Source organism: Sus scrofa, chromosome 4 (assembly GCF_000003025.6).
Source record: "Sus scrofa isolate TJ Tabasco breed Duroc chromosome 4, Sscrofa11.1, whole genome shotgun sequence".
Classification (NCBI taxonomy): domain Eukaryota; kingdom Metazoa; phylum Chordata; class Mammalia; order Artiodactyla; family Suidae; genus Sus; species Sus scrofa.
Window position 1 is genome coordinate 34,709,536 of NC_010446.5, and position 14,495 is coordinate 34,724,030.

At 39.2% G+C, this 14,495-nt stretch overlaps 1 protein-coding gene across 10 annotated transcripts in view; it reads left to right on the forward strand.

Moving 5' to 3' along the window:
* Positions 1–14,495, forward strand: part of UBR5 (ubiquitin protein ligase E3 component n-recognin 5) — a 148,717-nt gene that overhangs the window by 63,742 nt on the left and 70,480 nt on the right. For 7 of the 10 annotated variants that reach the window (XM_021089030.1, XM_021089032.1, XM_021089038.1 and 4 more), the window contains exons 9-13: positions 1,246–1,457; positions 9,715–9,831; positions 9,915–10,025; positions 10,643–10,797; positions 12,156–12,273. In XM_021089030.1, the coding sequence (XP_020944689.1) occupies positions 1,246–1,457; positions 9,715–9,831; positions 9,915–10,025; positions 10,643–10,797; positions 12,156–12,273 (713 nt within the window). The remainder of the gene's footprint in view (positions 1–1,245; positions 1,458–9,714; positions 9,832–9,914; positions 10,026–10,642; positions 10,798–12,155; positions 12,274–14,495) is intronic. The other 3 variants (XM_021089033.1, XM_021089034.1, XM_021089039.1) reach the window with 1 other exon arrangement.

Sequence of the window (14,495 nt, forward strand, 5' to 3'; positions counted from 1 at the left end):
GACCTATGCTGACCTTTTAATATACTGAACCTTTTATGTAATAGCTTAAAAAATTAAGCGCATATTTTACTGCTTTAAATGCATCAAGTATTACATTTCAAATATTTAATATTTAACACAAATAACTCCTTTTAAATTTCATCACTTTTAGTTTGACCCATATGAAGTTGCTGGTACTTGACCATGTTTGACTTGCATGGATGGCATTCTTTATGTGGCTCAATTGTGGTTTTTAATCTGTACTATTTGAGTCTTGGAAAGTTTATTGTGATTACCTATATTAAAAAGTAATGTGTGAGTAAACTGAAGAAAAAAAAGAAACCTGGGTTTAGAAGTTTGTAGGCCAGTTCTAGGGGGAGATTTTTTTTTTTTTTTTTTTCTTTTTTTAGGGCCACACTTGTAGCATATGGAGGTTCCCAGGCTAGGGGTCCAGTCAGAGCTTCAGCTGCTGGCCCACACCACAGCCATAGCCACCCAGGGTCTGAGCCACGTCTGCGACCTACACCACAGCTTATGGCAACGCCAGATCCATAACCCACTGAGTGACACCGGGGATTGAACCCAAAACCTCATGGTTCATAGTCGGATTCGTTTCTGTTGTGCCATGATGGGAACTCCGGGGAAACATTTTTAAAAATAATCTTTCTATAAGGAGTCTTAAAAGAAAAAAAAATTCTAGTTCCTCAAAAAATCTTAAATGAGACGTAACTGTAAAAATCCAGCCTATAAAATTACTCTAAGCAAAGGCTTGTTTTATCAACAGTTTTGTAGTTAATGTTAGTGGATTTATATTTTATCCTTTTCAGGCTTTTTTTCTTATATGTGTACACTTTCCAACAAATAATCATTTTTTTGGTATCTATATATATCTAATGTTTTGAAATTTTAATTTATGCATATTTTCTAATAGGTAAAAAATGTTATGGTGAGTGTTTTTAATGAGAGCCAAAAATTTAAAACTCCAAATCCCAAATCCAGTTTAAAATAAAGCGGTTCTGCTCTAAAAGCATGTTGTTGGAGTTCAGAAGAGTCTGCCTCTACTTGGTGCTTAAAAATACCAGTTTATAATTTTCATACATTCACTTGGAAGAGTTAATGTTTTGGATGTTGCATGTCAGGCTTACTAGATACACATTTACATTAAATTCTTGTGAGTGGATAAACTGCTGTTAGTTGCATCCTGAAGGGTCTTTACTAGAGAGTGGCTTACTTTTATCCCACTGGTGTGACCCAATTGCATACCAGTTCTCCTTCTTCCCTTAGAGAGAGACTCTGAGCTGTTGCGTGAACGTGAATCCGTTTTACGTTTACGTGAACGAAGGTGGCTTGATGGAGCCTCATTTGATAATGAGAGGGGCTCTACCAGCAAGGAAGGAGAGCCAAACTTGGATAAGAAGAATACACCTGTTCAAAGTCCAGTATCTCTAGGAGAAGATTTACAGTGGTGGCCTGATAAGGTATTTGAAAAAAAAAACAAAAAAAAAAAACCCAGCATTTTCGTTTTAAATGGATTCCTGGTGCAGCCCCTCCTGCAAAAAAAAAAAAAAAAAAAAAAAAAAGGTTTCTGTACTATCATTTAAAATGCAGAGATAAACTGATATTTTTATTTTGTTTTAAAATAAAAGTAGATCATCTTTATATGACAGTAAAGGAGTCATTTTAAAGTGTTCAGTGGTGCTGTTTCTTTTTCTGTTCGATGAAGTATATCAGAGAAATCCACATAGTAGTTCCAGGTAACACATCGCCATTCCATTTCAGGATTTCTTTTCTGTTGATAATTGCTCTGGTAACTGATGGTATATTATTGATAGAAAATTTGTTTTATAATGTCAAGCGGACCCCAGTTTCTGCAGGGCAAATTTCTGATCATTGCTATAAGCATGCATGTCAGGGCAAGATTAGGAATCTGTGTTTCTTTGATTGGTTAGCTTTCCCGTTTGATGGCATTGAATTCTGACAGGGCCTTTGCTCTAAAAGCCATGGGAGACAAAGCAGGCTCAAGAGGAATGGACTAGGGAGTTACGCTTTGCATCCTGAGGAGTAGCACAATGACTGGCTTCTAGAAAGCATCCAGGATTTAAGTTGATTTGAATCTTTAAAAATCCATCGCTGCTGCAAGTGAAACAGAGTTGATCATCCTTTTGATGGTGGTAGGTTTCATTGTCTTAAGTGACTGGTAATTCATGTTCAAAGACTCCTATAGGAAGCCATGTTTTTCACCTGTTTCTGAAATACTTGTTTCTTATTTCCAGAGCTAGCTAGATAGGAAATTTTCTTAAGTAGAAGTGAAAGAAGATAAGCACTTGAAGGTTATCTTTAGCAGATAAGGAGATTTTGATGTGGATTTCTTGTCTGTCTTTGATGTTGAATTTGGGGTATTAAAGGAAAAGTATTATTTAACTTTCTGAATTTGTTTATTTTTCATAGTTATTGTGAATCTTGATGTAGTTCATTTATTTTCCTTTGCATTCAGCTCATGTGGAAAGCTTGAATGCAAGAAGGAACATGAATTTTAATCAGTCTCTTTGTAAGCAAAAGGTTATTCTGTTTTCTTTGGCAGCTGACAAACTTTCCCTGAATTGCATTCTCTTACTTATTTCCATAAAACTAGAAGTGTTCCAGTTTCTGCTTTTACTTCATATGGTAGAAGGTAATTTAAACCATTGGGCTTTTTTCTCCCCCCCCCCCCCCCATACATTGTTCTTTGTTTCCTGTTTCTCGTGCCTGGATCATTTTAGGTCTGTGTCTACTTCATATTGGCAGGAAGTAATAGAGGACTCATGAATCTTGTTTCATCGTATCAGCACATATGTATTAGACTAGGCTTCTTTATCATGTGTTGGAAAGTGTTTTGAACAGGATGAGTTTAGCAAGTTTTTCCCTGGCTAGGGTACCCCTGTTAGAGTTAGCCAGTCTTTCTTGGTTTTTACTGATAGGCATGTTTTTAGGTACAGCTTGTTTTGTTTTCAGAGACAGTTACTAAGTGCTTCATAAAATCTTGACACTGTACAGGCCTTATTTCACGTGTTATTTTCTTGGGTTGTTTAGACATTGAACGAAGGAGAAATAGCATTGTGTTCAACCAAGTATGTCCTATCTATACCTTTTATCCTGTTAAGATGTTGTCATTGAAAAATAAACACTTTGTATTAGCTTATGATTGAAAGGTAGACATCAAAGTTTTCAATTCTGGAAGAGAAAGTAGCATAAGCCTAATTAAGCTGTTAAGCATTCTCTTAGTTATCTGCAAACCATTGGGTGATTGCAAGGCTGAATGCTATAATCAGAAGATGCAGAGAGTTATTAAAGGACTTGAATGATGGAACGAATGTTCTCTTTAAGCCTTTACAATGTAATCTTAAACCAAAAATATTTGAGGTAACCTTAAACTTTTGTTATTCCACAAATTATTCTTTGAGTTAAATGTCAAAACTGGTGTAAGAGCATAATTGTGAACTCTTGTGCGCTGTTGGTGGGAATTTAAATTGGTGTAGCCACTATGGAAAGCACTATAGGGTTTCTTCAAAAAATTAGAAGTATATGGTCTAGCAGTCCCACTTCTGGGTGTTTTCTGAACCAAGGGAAGACACTATACCCCCATGTCCACTGTGGCATTGTTTACAATAGCCAAGATATGGAAGCAACCTAAGTATTCATCAAATGGACGGACGGACAGATGGACACACACGCGCGCGTGCGCGCACACACACACACACACACACACACACACGACGAATATTCTTAGGCATAAAAAAAAGAATGAAATCTTGACGTTTTTGACAACGTGGATGGACCCTAAGGGCATTATACTAGGTGAAATAAGTCAGAGAAATACAAATAGTGTATGTACTCACTGAAATGTGGGATCTTTATTTAAAAAAAAAAAACCAACAAAAACCCACAAAGCCAACAACCTCCAAAACCAAAATCTAGCTCATAGATACTGAAAATAGATTGGCGGATTGGTAGTTGCCAGAGGTGGGGAGGGAGTGAAGGGGGTCAAGATGTTAAAAGAAAGGAAAACAAGACAAAGTTTTTCTCCTCATTAACTTTTCAGCTTTTTTTTTTTTTTTTTTAAAGCATAATTGATAATTTATAGAGATGTTGAAAGCTCCTCAGAGACAGAGGTGAGGGTCTTCTAATCAGGAATTGAGTAGCTTTGATTAAAGGCATAGCGTGTGTTAGGCCTTTTGTTCAGGTGTTAGGGTGAGAGGTTTTTTTTGTAGGAAGGAAGAACAATGATGTTTCTACTTGGGTGTAATTAGATACAGGCGGCTTTAGGGGGAATCATAGGAGGCCAGAGTGATTGCTAAGAGGACAGACTCTGGAGCCAGACTTCTGGAGCTCATATCAGGCCCGAGGGATAACTTCTCTAGGTCTTAGTTTTCTAATCCATAAAATGGGGCTAATAATGCCTTTTTCCTTATCGCCTTGTCAGGAGAATGAAATGAGCTGGTGCATATGAGATGTAGAGAGCAAGGGGAAGCAGGGTCCTGTTCTGCAAAGACAGCAGGCAGTTTTCTGCAGGTCGTGGGAGGGTGAGAGAGCCCGGTGGGTTTGGGTTCTCTGTAGATCTGTGTGGCAGTAGTGTTTTGGGTGCCAGGTTCTCTGTTAGTAGAGAATTTGGCATAGGGTGAAAGAGATACAGACCATGCACCTTGTCTGACTGGACTAGAATGCAAATAATGAAAACATTTCATTACAGTAGCAATGGAGCATAACAGGCAGTTAACAGGTAATCTGTACCAAAGTGAGAGTGCCTAAGTCCAGGTCCCCAGTGTTCACACTTGAACTAGCCAAGTTTATTCTGCTTTCGGAGTAATTTTACCCTGCAATTCTAACTTTGTTACCTTGCTCCACCCCCTCCCCCATTTAGCTCCCCCCCCAGAGAAACACCTCTTCTCGCTCCACCATTCTTGTCCCTCCCCCCTTTGCTTATTGTGCTTTGTATTTCTGGAAATAGCTTTGACAATTCAGGTGCTTTGATGAGAAGGTGCCATCTTTGCGGTAGGCGATTACCTAACATGGCTCCATGTTCACGTCTCCGTCCTTTTTGGAATTCGCTTTTCTCAGATTCGAAACTTGGTTCTATGTTGCTGAATATCTACGTTTAACTTGTAACTGTCTATCTAGAAAATACATAAATAAATATACATATTGTATTTATACCAACCTTCTTCTAACAAGAATCTTTAGTGACTTACAAAGGGGAAAAAAAGTGCACCTGCAGTAGTAACAAAGACTGTTAAAAGTAAGACTGCACGGGTAAGAGGGACTTGGTCCTAAGTGTTGAAGGGAAAGGAGGGAGAAAACTTGTCTGGAAATCTGTGCCAAGTCAGTCTGCCGAAGCCGAACGTAAAATCTGCCGCTTTGTGCCCTGTAACAAAACAAATGAGTTCAATTTAAGACGCACATCCTTATTTTCAGGTAGCTCTCAGAGGAGAACTTGATGAAAGTTGTATGGTGGGTGATGAAGAAACAAAACTGATTCAACAAGTCAGCACTGTTAATTTATAGTCATAACTTTTACTGTTCTGGATCTCTTTTCATATATTTTAGGAGAAATACGAAAACTTATCCCCCACCAGCCTTTTGAATTGTAGAATTTCATGTTGCTTTCAAGTTTCTTTGAGTGGTGTTGAGAGGAAATAGTCCCGTGACATTTGGCTCCTGAAATTCTTTGGAGCAGCTTTATAGCTGGGACCAGCTGATCAAACTTTTTGGTCATACTGCTTCTCACCGGCAAGGTTCTAGAAGTGGAAGTTGAGGGGGGGGGGTCTTTTTTTTTTTTTTTTAATTGACATGTAGTAGCTTCCAGGAAGTTTCTGTTAGAAGTTAGTTAGATGTATCACAAATGTAATTTAATGATGAAGTAAGAGCAAAAAGAGAAATGGTCCTAAGAAGGAAAAGGAGCCGGGTGTCAGGAGAACATGGAAAGCTGGCGAAGGGGAGTGGGAATGAGGGCAGCTGACAGCTTGTCCCAGGCAGCCCGTGATTGTAGAACGTCCATTCCAACCATGACACCTTCCTGTCGGAGCTGGTACTTCATGGGAAAACTAGGGTTTGCTGGTGGGAAAAATTTTAAAAAAGAAATAAAACCAAGTTTTGTGGGGATAATTTAGGAATGATATGACCAACTTTTTCAACATATAGGTCACTAACTATAGGACGGTTACTAGGATTTGATGTGGCTCTGGCCAGGTAACTTAACATTTTCCATCTCCCTTTAAGGAGGGATTTCCTATTTGGTTGATGGCGTGTTGTTTTCAGGCAGTTGCAGGTTTATCTAAATGATTCAAATTTGTTAAAAAATAGAACTATAAACCACTGATCTTTAAGGAAACATGCATATCTACTTTTTCCACTTGGGTTGAAGCAGGCCCCATCTTGCTCAGAAGCAGCCTTTAGTATTTCATGAAAACAATAAAAGCATTGTTTTCTGTGACATGAAATGTGTGAGCTAAAATACAATCCCTTTGTATGTATGCAATTGTTTTGTATTTCTCTCAGTACTAGTCTAGATCAATCAAGAAGCAGTAGGTGATTTCTGCATCATCTTCCTTTGGTTGATGGTTGTACCATCCATCCACATTTGTCCATAGTGGATTTTGGGGGCCTTTAGGGTTCACTTTGCTCATGCAGCCCATCTTTGAAGAATATAGGCAAGTCGGTTGTGACGGGGCCGCACACACCATGCTCTTGCTAGAGGGATGCTTTGTTCAGGATTATGTGCTCTGGCAGGACTTTTACTCAGTTTGGGTTAAGATGTATTTGTTTATCCTGTTATCAGTGTGCTCCTGCTATGTGCCAAGCACCAAGCTGGCCTGTGGGGATGTAGAGGTGAATACATTACGGACCTTCACATGGGGAACTTACTGGGGAAGATGAACACTGACATAAAAACGAAATGTGTTTGCAGTGTGACCAGTGCTAGACTGAAGGTGCGAGTATGGTGCTTAGGGGCTCAGCATGGGGAATGACTGATACCACCTGAGATTTGGCAAAGACTTCACAGAGGAGATGACATTTAAGTATTTTTAAGGTTAAGTAGGTGTTAACCAAGATGCAAAGGCATTCTAAACGTAGCAGGTACACACCTAGAGTCCTGAAGGGTCAGGGTGTGTTCAGAACTGCTGCTGTGTGAGAACACACCCTGAGAACAATGAGAAATTCGGAACTGCTGCTGTGTGGTAGGAAGTAGCAGAAGTGCAAGATGGAGCAAGATAAAGGGCCCTAGACTACTTGCTGAGGAGTCAGGATGCTGTTCTCCCAACAGAGTTCTTAGAGGACTGACACGGTAAGATTGGTGGGGTTTTGTTTTGTGTGTTTTTAAGGAGACAAGCACTGTTGGCATTGTGCGAAAATGATAAGAATAGGAAACATCTAGTCATTTAAGAGACGGGTAGAATTGTTACAGAAAGGAATTGTGAGGATCTCAGCCAAAGCAATGACAGCGAGGACTGAGGAATGGAAGAGTCTGAGAAGAATTTGAAAGTACAGCATTAGTTTGCTGGTCACCGTGTGGTTGAGAGAAAAGGAGGAGGAGTTGAGGAGAGCGCCCAGGTTCCCGGGTCCCTGCCCTGTTACAGGCTGGGTGGTGGGTGTCAGTCATGGAGATGGGGACTGTGCGTTTGGAGGAGATGATGCATTCATTTTGTAGATGTTATGGTGCTTTGAGGACATATAGGTAGTTAGTCCGCAGGTTAGAATGGAGATAGGAGATTTACATGTTTAAAAGCAGGTACCCTAGTGGGCACTTAGGCTGAAGGTGGAGCACACATGCCTTGCGTAAAAGGACACAGACAGAATCTGGGTCGGGGAGTACATGGTGGGACAAGGGAGATGGTGGTCATGAGGGTAGGAGGAAGACCCATATAGAGAGCAGCAACCTATGAACAAGGGAGGAGAGGTTCTAGAACTGGTAATGAACAGAACTGGTAGTGGTTCAAAGAGTTTAGAGAGACGATGGATTGATTAAATGCATGGGGCTTTGTTGTGGCTGTTGGAAGAACCGTTACAGCTGTTAGTGAAAGCTGATGAGGTGAGATATAGGCCAAGTCAGAATTCACTTCACTGTGAGTACAATTGAAGGAAAAGATGAGTTTGACTGTTGTTGGGGTAATGAGAGGAGGTTGCATCCATTGTGTGTTTGTGAGTTACTCTTAAGTAGTGGAGAGGGACACTTTTTGAGATGGGGAGAAGGAGGAGAGAGTGATGTTTTCTCATTCCGGAAATCTTCAGGGATGTTGAAGAAGCTTGGTGCTTTTTGGGGGAGTAGGAGTTGAAGTCAGGGACGCAGAGTAATCACAATTGAATTTGATCACTTATTTGTGCCAGGTACTTTCATATATGTACTTTTTTTGTTTCTGTTTCCTCTCTCCCCAGCGTCTTATCATTCTGCCCGTTTTGGAGGTGAGGAAATGGGTCCAGAGAAATAATCATCTGAAGTTACCTAGTTGCTAAGTGTTGGGTCCAGGTTTTGGACTCACTTGGTCTTACTCCCTCATCTCTTTACCCAGGGGTTGAGAAGGAGGTGTGAGGTAGAGATGTTAAGATTCGATGCAGCAGCCCTGGAGAGAAAGTCATGTTTTTCAGATGCCGTTGGAAGAGAAGAATTGCTAAATCAGAAAATTTCAAATTAGGTCTCTTTCTCATCGCTCCATAGATGTGCCTTGAAAATAAGATTGACTGGCACTGGTAAAATAGAAGATTAAAATTAGTGTTCTTTATGTAACAGCTCTGTTGTTATAAGTCTTGGTAGACTTCACAGAGTTTAGTTGAGCACCATAACTCGTCTGACCAAATGAGATTGGGATTTGACAGAAAGAAGATGCCATTGGTTTAGCGTACTTTGGAGCCAGAATTTCAAAGAGAGCAGAGAAGTTTTGCTGTAGCAAAGATACAGCCTAAAGTCTGTTATTGGCAAGTTTTGCTGTGAGATTTCTGGATAGCTTTATAACTCTGATCATATTGGTCTTATGTTTAAAAAATTATCATTTTATCCCTGAAACTTTTTGTTTATATTTGTTATCTAAGCATCTTATAATTAATTGCATTCTAGTTCATCGCATGTGCATTGCTTTAAAACTAAGTGAACGTTTCCTTTAAAAAACAACATAGACACTTGTTTCAGCAGCTTGGAATAGCCTACAAGGAAGGAATCTTCTGTTTTGGTATTCACCTTTTCCTGCTTCAATTCCTTAGTCTGTCTTGTCTTCATTTATTCAACACATTTATTAAGCATCTACTGTGTGCACTGTTTTAAGAGCGGGGGATAACAGCGGTGAACAAGACAGAACTTCTCTTTGAGTGAAATAAACTTTAAATGAGTAACTATAAGACATCAAGCTGTGGACTCTTTGAACTAACAAGAAAGCAGAGTGAGAGATGGGCTGTTGGGGTGCTGAGTTAGTAGAGTGTGTGCTCAGGGAAGGTCTCACTGGCGCAGTCTTGATTGAAGGGAGGGAGGGAGTCACCTGAGAAATAAGGCAGGAGCAGGAAGAAGGCCAATGTGACTTGAGGAGAGTGAGTTCTGGGGAGGGGACAGGCCCAGGCCACATTAAGGGGGCCCTGCATGCTTTGCTGGAGACTTTGCCAAAGTGGTTTATGTGTTCACCCAGTTAATCCAGATTTGATGTAACTGATGTGATACGTCCGAATCCTTAGGTTTGGCAATTGTTATATTTATACCATTGTGTTATTTTTACTTTATAGGATGGAACAAAGTTCATCTGTATTGGGGCTCTGTATTCGGAGCTTTTGGCTGTCAGTAGTAAAGGAGAACTCTACCAGTGGAAGTGGAGTGAGTCTGAGCCTTACAGAAATGCACAGGTATTTCATTACATTAGTCTCGCATTAAATAGCTCTCCAAATCAGCAGACAAAATGGTAATCACTTTTTTTATGCTTTCAAAGAATCCTTCCTTACATCATCCACGAGCAACGTTTTTGGGGCTAACCAATGAAAAGATAGTTCTCCTGTCTGCAAATAGCATAAGAGCAACGGTAGCTACAGAAAATAACAAGGTATGATAGATACACTGTGTTTGACTGATAAACGTTTCTTAAATTCTTGATTTTCTTCTTCTCCCTGCCCCCTTTCCATCTTTCATTTCTGTCTTTCTAACTAGATCCACAGAGTGTCTCAAGCCTTGGGAGAGTAATCCAATGTATGGTCTTTCTGTTGCTGTCTTTATTTTATAATCCAGTTTCAGAGATAACTTTCTACTTGAAGGGAAGAAAAAAAATATTCAAGCAAAATGCTGACAGAAGAGATAGTGAAAAGCTATTATAGATGAGATTGAAGAAGTATGGGTATTGTACCCCAGATTATCAGTTTGACTTTAGAGTCACTAAATTCTTTTAAAAATTGTTCGAGCAGATGTTCGCTGTGATCAGTGCCTTAGAGATGGCATTAGACGTTTATTTCAGTAACTGTTATTTTGATTGACTTGTGTGAAGAAAATATTTCCGTTTCTAGTCTCATTAAGAATCTTTTCTGAATTACTTGTTTCTCTAGCCTTTAGGTTAAAACTTTTTAGAGTTCCCTTCTACGTTGTAGGTATTCCTTGCCCTTGTTTTGACCACAGTCCTTTTGAAAAGATTGCTTGTCTTATTTGAACCTTCAATGTTTTGTTCTTTAGGTTGCTACATGGGTGGATGAAACTTTAAGTTCTGTGGCTTCTAAATTAGAGCATACTGCACAGACCTACTCAGAACTTCAAGGTGAACGGATTGTTTCTTTACATTGCTGTGCCCTCTACACCTGTGCACAGCTAGAGAACAATTTATATTGGTGGTGAGTATCACAGAAGGGGTATTTCTTATCAGTGAATGCTTTTATGTACATAGATAGGTGCTTTGAGTAGTAGAATACCAGTTGAGAAGATCAGTCAAAAGGCAATGCTTTAGACTCACAGACACAGAAAACAAACATGGTTACCAGAGGGGAAAGTGGGGGGGGGGGCTTGGGAGTAGGGAATAAATTAGGGGTTTGGAATTAGCACATACAAAATGCTGTATTAAGAAATAGATAAAATCAAAGTCCTTCTCTATAGGGCAGAGAACTGGAATATGATATCTAAATCACTTTGCTATACCCCGGAAACTAACACAGTATTGTAAATCAACTTTACCTCAATTTTTTAAGAAAAGTGCTTTATAAAGAGGGAAATTTCACTTTGGAGCATAGTGACATTGGGGGAAAAAAAAACCTTAAAGAATAAGAAAAGCTTATAATAATACATACTTAGTGACTATAATTATGACATTTTTAACAAGTATAAAGTAGAAACAAAAATCACCTATAATCCTGCAACCCAAATATAACTACTGTTAATATTTGGGGGTATTTTATTAGCCTTTTTCCCAACACATAAACATGTACTTTGCTTTTACTTATTGGAAGTTTAGAGTATTTTCGTGCTTTTTTCATTTAATGGTTACTTAAAGTATAATTTTAAAAGTTATTAAAGTATTTCATTGTGTGAATATTCTGTGCCTCATTTAATTAGTCCATTAATATTGGAAAGGGACTTTAGGAATTATCCATAACTGCATTGGCAGAAATAATATCAAGGGGAATTGACTTATAAAACAGAATTATTTGGAAGAAAATATCAAATGATGAATTTCTTGTGAATTTCCATCCTTAATTTTTGATAAAATTGGAGCTACTTATGTACTAAATCTGTGATCAAGTTATGATCATTAAGAAGTTAAACATGTGGAGTTGCCGTCATAGCTCAGTGGAAAGGAATCTGACTAGGATCCATGAGGACACAAGTTTGATCCCTGGCCTCAGTGGGTTAAGGATTGTTCAGTGGGTTAAGCTCAGTGGGTTGCTGTGAGCTGTGGTGTAGGTCACAGATGCAGCTTGGATGCCACGTTGCTGTGGCTGTGGCGTAGGCCTGCAGCTACAGCTCTCATTCAACCTCTAGCTTGGGAACCTCCATATGCCATGAATGCGGCCCTAAAACCAAAACAAAACAAAAACAAAAAAACCCTGCAAAAAGCAAGTCATACATGTTAATGTTATACTGAGACAAAAATATTGGAGAAGGAACACAACAGAAATCCTTAAATATATGCAATGTCATATGTAATTAATGGGCTTCTTTGCTACTTATTTGTCCAATTTTTGCTTTTCCTTTTCAGGGGTGTAGTCCCTTTCAGTCAAAGGAAAAAAATGTTAGAGAAAGCTAGAGCAAAAAACAAAAAGCCCAAATCTAGTGCTGGTATTTCTTCAATGCCAAACATCACTGTTGGTACCCAGGTAAGTGATTAGAATCAAATCTGTCCTAAGGGACATCATTATTCTTCAAAATCACTTTCTTCCCCTGTGATTCCCCATGGGCAGTTTTATAAATGAATGTCATTCGAAGGACTAGGTTCCAGTAGTACATATGCAGCACACCACTCTTACTCGGTTGTTGAATAATATACAGATTCTGCCTTGATGTCAGTTGGTCTTCCAGTGGGGCAGGCATCCTAGATCTGCCTGGTTTTAAGAATTACTTGGGGCACAAACCATCTCTTTTACTTTTTTAGTTTTTTTTTTTTTTGTCTTTTTGCCTCTTCTAAGGCCGCTCCCGCGGCATATGGAAGTTCCCAGGCGAGGGGTTGAATGGGAGCTATAGCCACTGGCCTACGCCAGAGCCACAGCAACACGGGATCCGAGCCGTGTCTTCAACCTACACCACAGCTCGCAGCAATGCCGGATCCGTAACCCACTGAGCAAGGCCAGGGATCGAACCTGCAACCTCATGGTTCCTAGTCAGATTCGTTAACCCCTGCGCCATGACGGGAACTCCACAAACCATCTCTTTTAATAAAAAGCTTTGCTTGCTGCCTGCTACCCCCCACCCCACCCCATGCCAAAGAATCATTTGGTACATAGAGTTTTAGGAGCCCCCTGTGTGAAACATTCCTGTAGTTGGTTGGTGGTAGGGCCCAGGCTTCACTGTATTTAACGAACATCTCAGTTGATTCTTAACAACCAAGCAGTTTGAAAGCTCCTGCTCTCTGGGGGTATTTTCTTCATGGGGCAGGAGGCTTTGTCACATCTCCGTGTTTTTTACTAGTTTTTGACTCTGAGATAGTTTTAGGCTCCTGTATAAATGTCTTAACGTAAGGTGATTTTTCTGATAACCCCACTGGTTCTCAGAGTGTGGTCTAAGGACTCCTATTGGTTTCTCAATCCTTTTCAGGGGAAAGTTGCATATCTGTAGGGCTTCTTATCCTTTTGGTTAAAGTAACATATCATAGCAGATTGAATGGAGAAGCATACATGGGAGTCCAGTTGTCTTCCATTAAATTAGTAAGAGATTTGCAAAATGGTGAACAGTGCTACTTAAGATTTTTAAAAACATGTCACTTTACTAACTAGTTTATATAAACTTGGGGTTTATTATTGTTAAATAAATGTTTAAAATTTTCAGTTTTAATTGCTAATACATCAAATACCAACCAGATGTGACCCACATAAACAAAAGATTTTGGGGCCCTTAGTAATACTTAATAGGGAAAGAGGATCCTGAGGCTAGAAGAATTTGAGAACTACTGTTATACTTCTCATTCATTAGATTCTTGTGGAAATTTATCTTCAGGATTAAAAATGGATGTGTTTATTTATTACAGTAAGTGCTGCAATGAGTGTTGAAGGACTTTATTATAATCCCTAACACTTAGACAAATGGTGGTTTTTGTTATATAACATGGTACTGATACCTTTATTAGCACTTTTTTTGATTTCACTTTTTTCTCATCATTACAAGGTGGTATCACTTATATTACCTCTGTCTTTAAAAGTAGTCACTACTTTAGCTGTTACTTTTCTCCAAAGCCCAGCTTAAATGTACTTGTTATTTTTGTGCCTTTTGTCCTATTCATGGTGGTCTTGTTCTGACCCCTTTCTTGACCTTCCAACTAGGACGTTTTCAGCGACCTCCCACTATTTTGAATATTGTGGTTTAGCCCTCATTGTTGATGTCAGCTGCTTTGTACAGGTCTCTCTCTTGTAGGAGCTCCCCTTTTCTTCCTCAGTTCACCTGCTGATTTCTGGTGTTCTCACAGTTCCTTATTCACTAATAATAATTAATAATAAATAATCCTACACATAATAGCAGGATATCCTAGCAGATGACTTATTAGCATGTAGGATGACATTACCATAGATGGGGAGGGCAGAAAAAGTACTTTACTTTAGTGCCTCACCATTTTGCTTAAGTATAGACAATACTTTGGTGTAGAACTAAGGTTTTGTTTTAAGGTGTAGAAAACTGGAGGTTTAAGATAAGTCACAGCCACAGAAGAGGGAAAGTGTTCATGTGTTCACATCAGAAAGAATTGTTGATCAGCTTTCAACAACTCTTGCACTCACAGATCGTGGTTGTTGAGAGTAACAGATTTAACAAATATTCATTGCATGTGTGGTTATATGCTGTATGCTGGGCATATACCTCCTGGTCTTTAAGGTGTATTTATTTTTATAAGAAG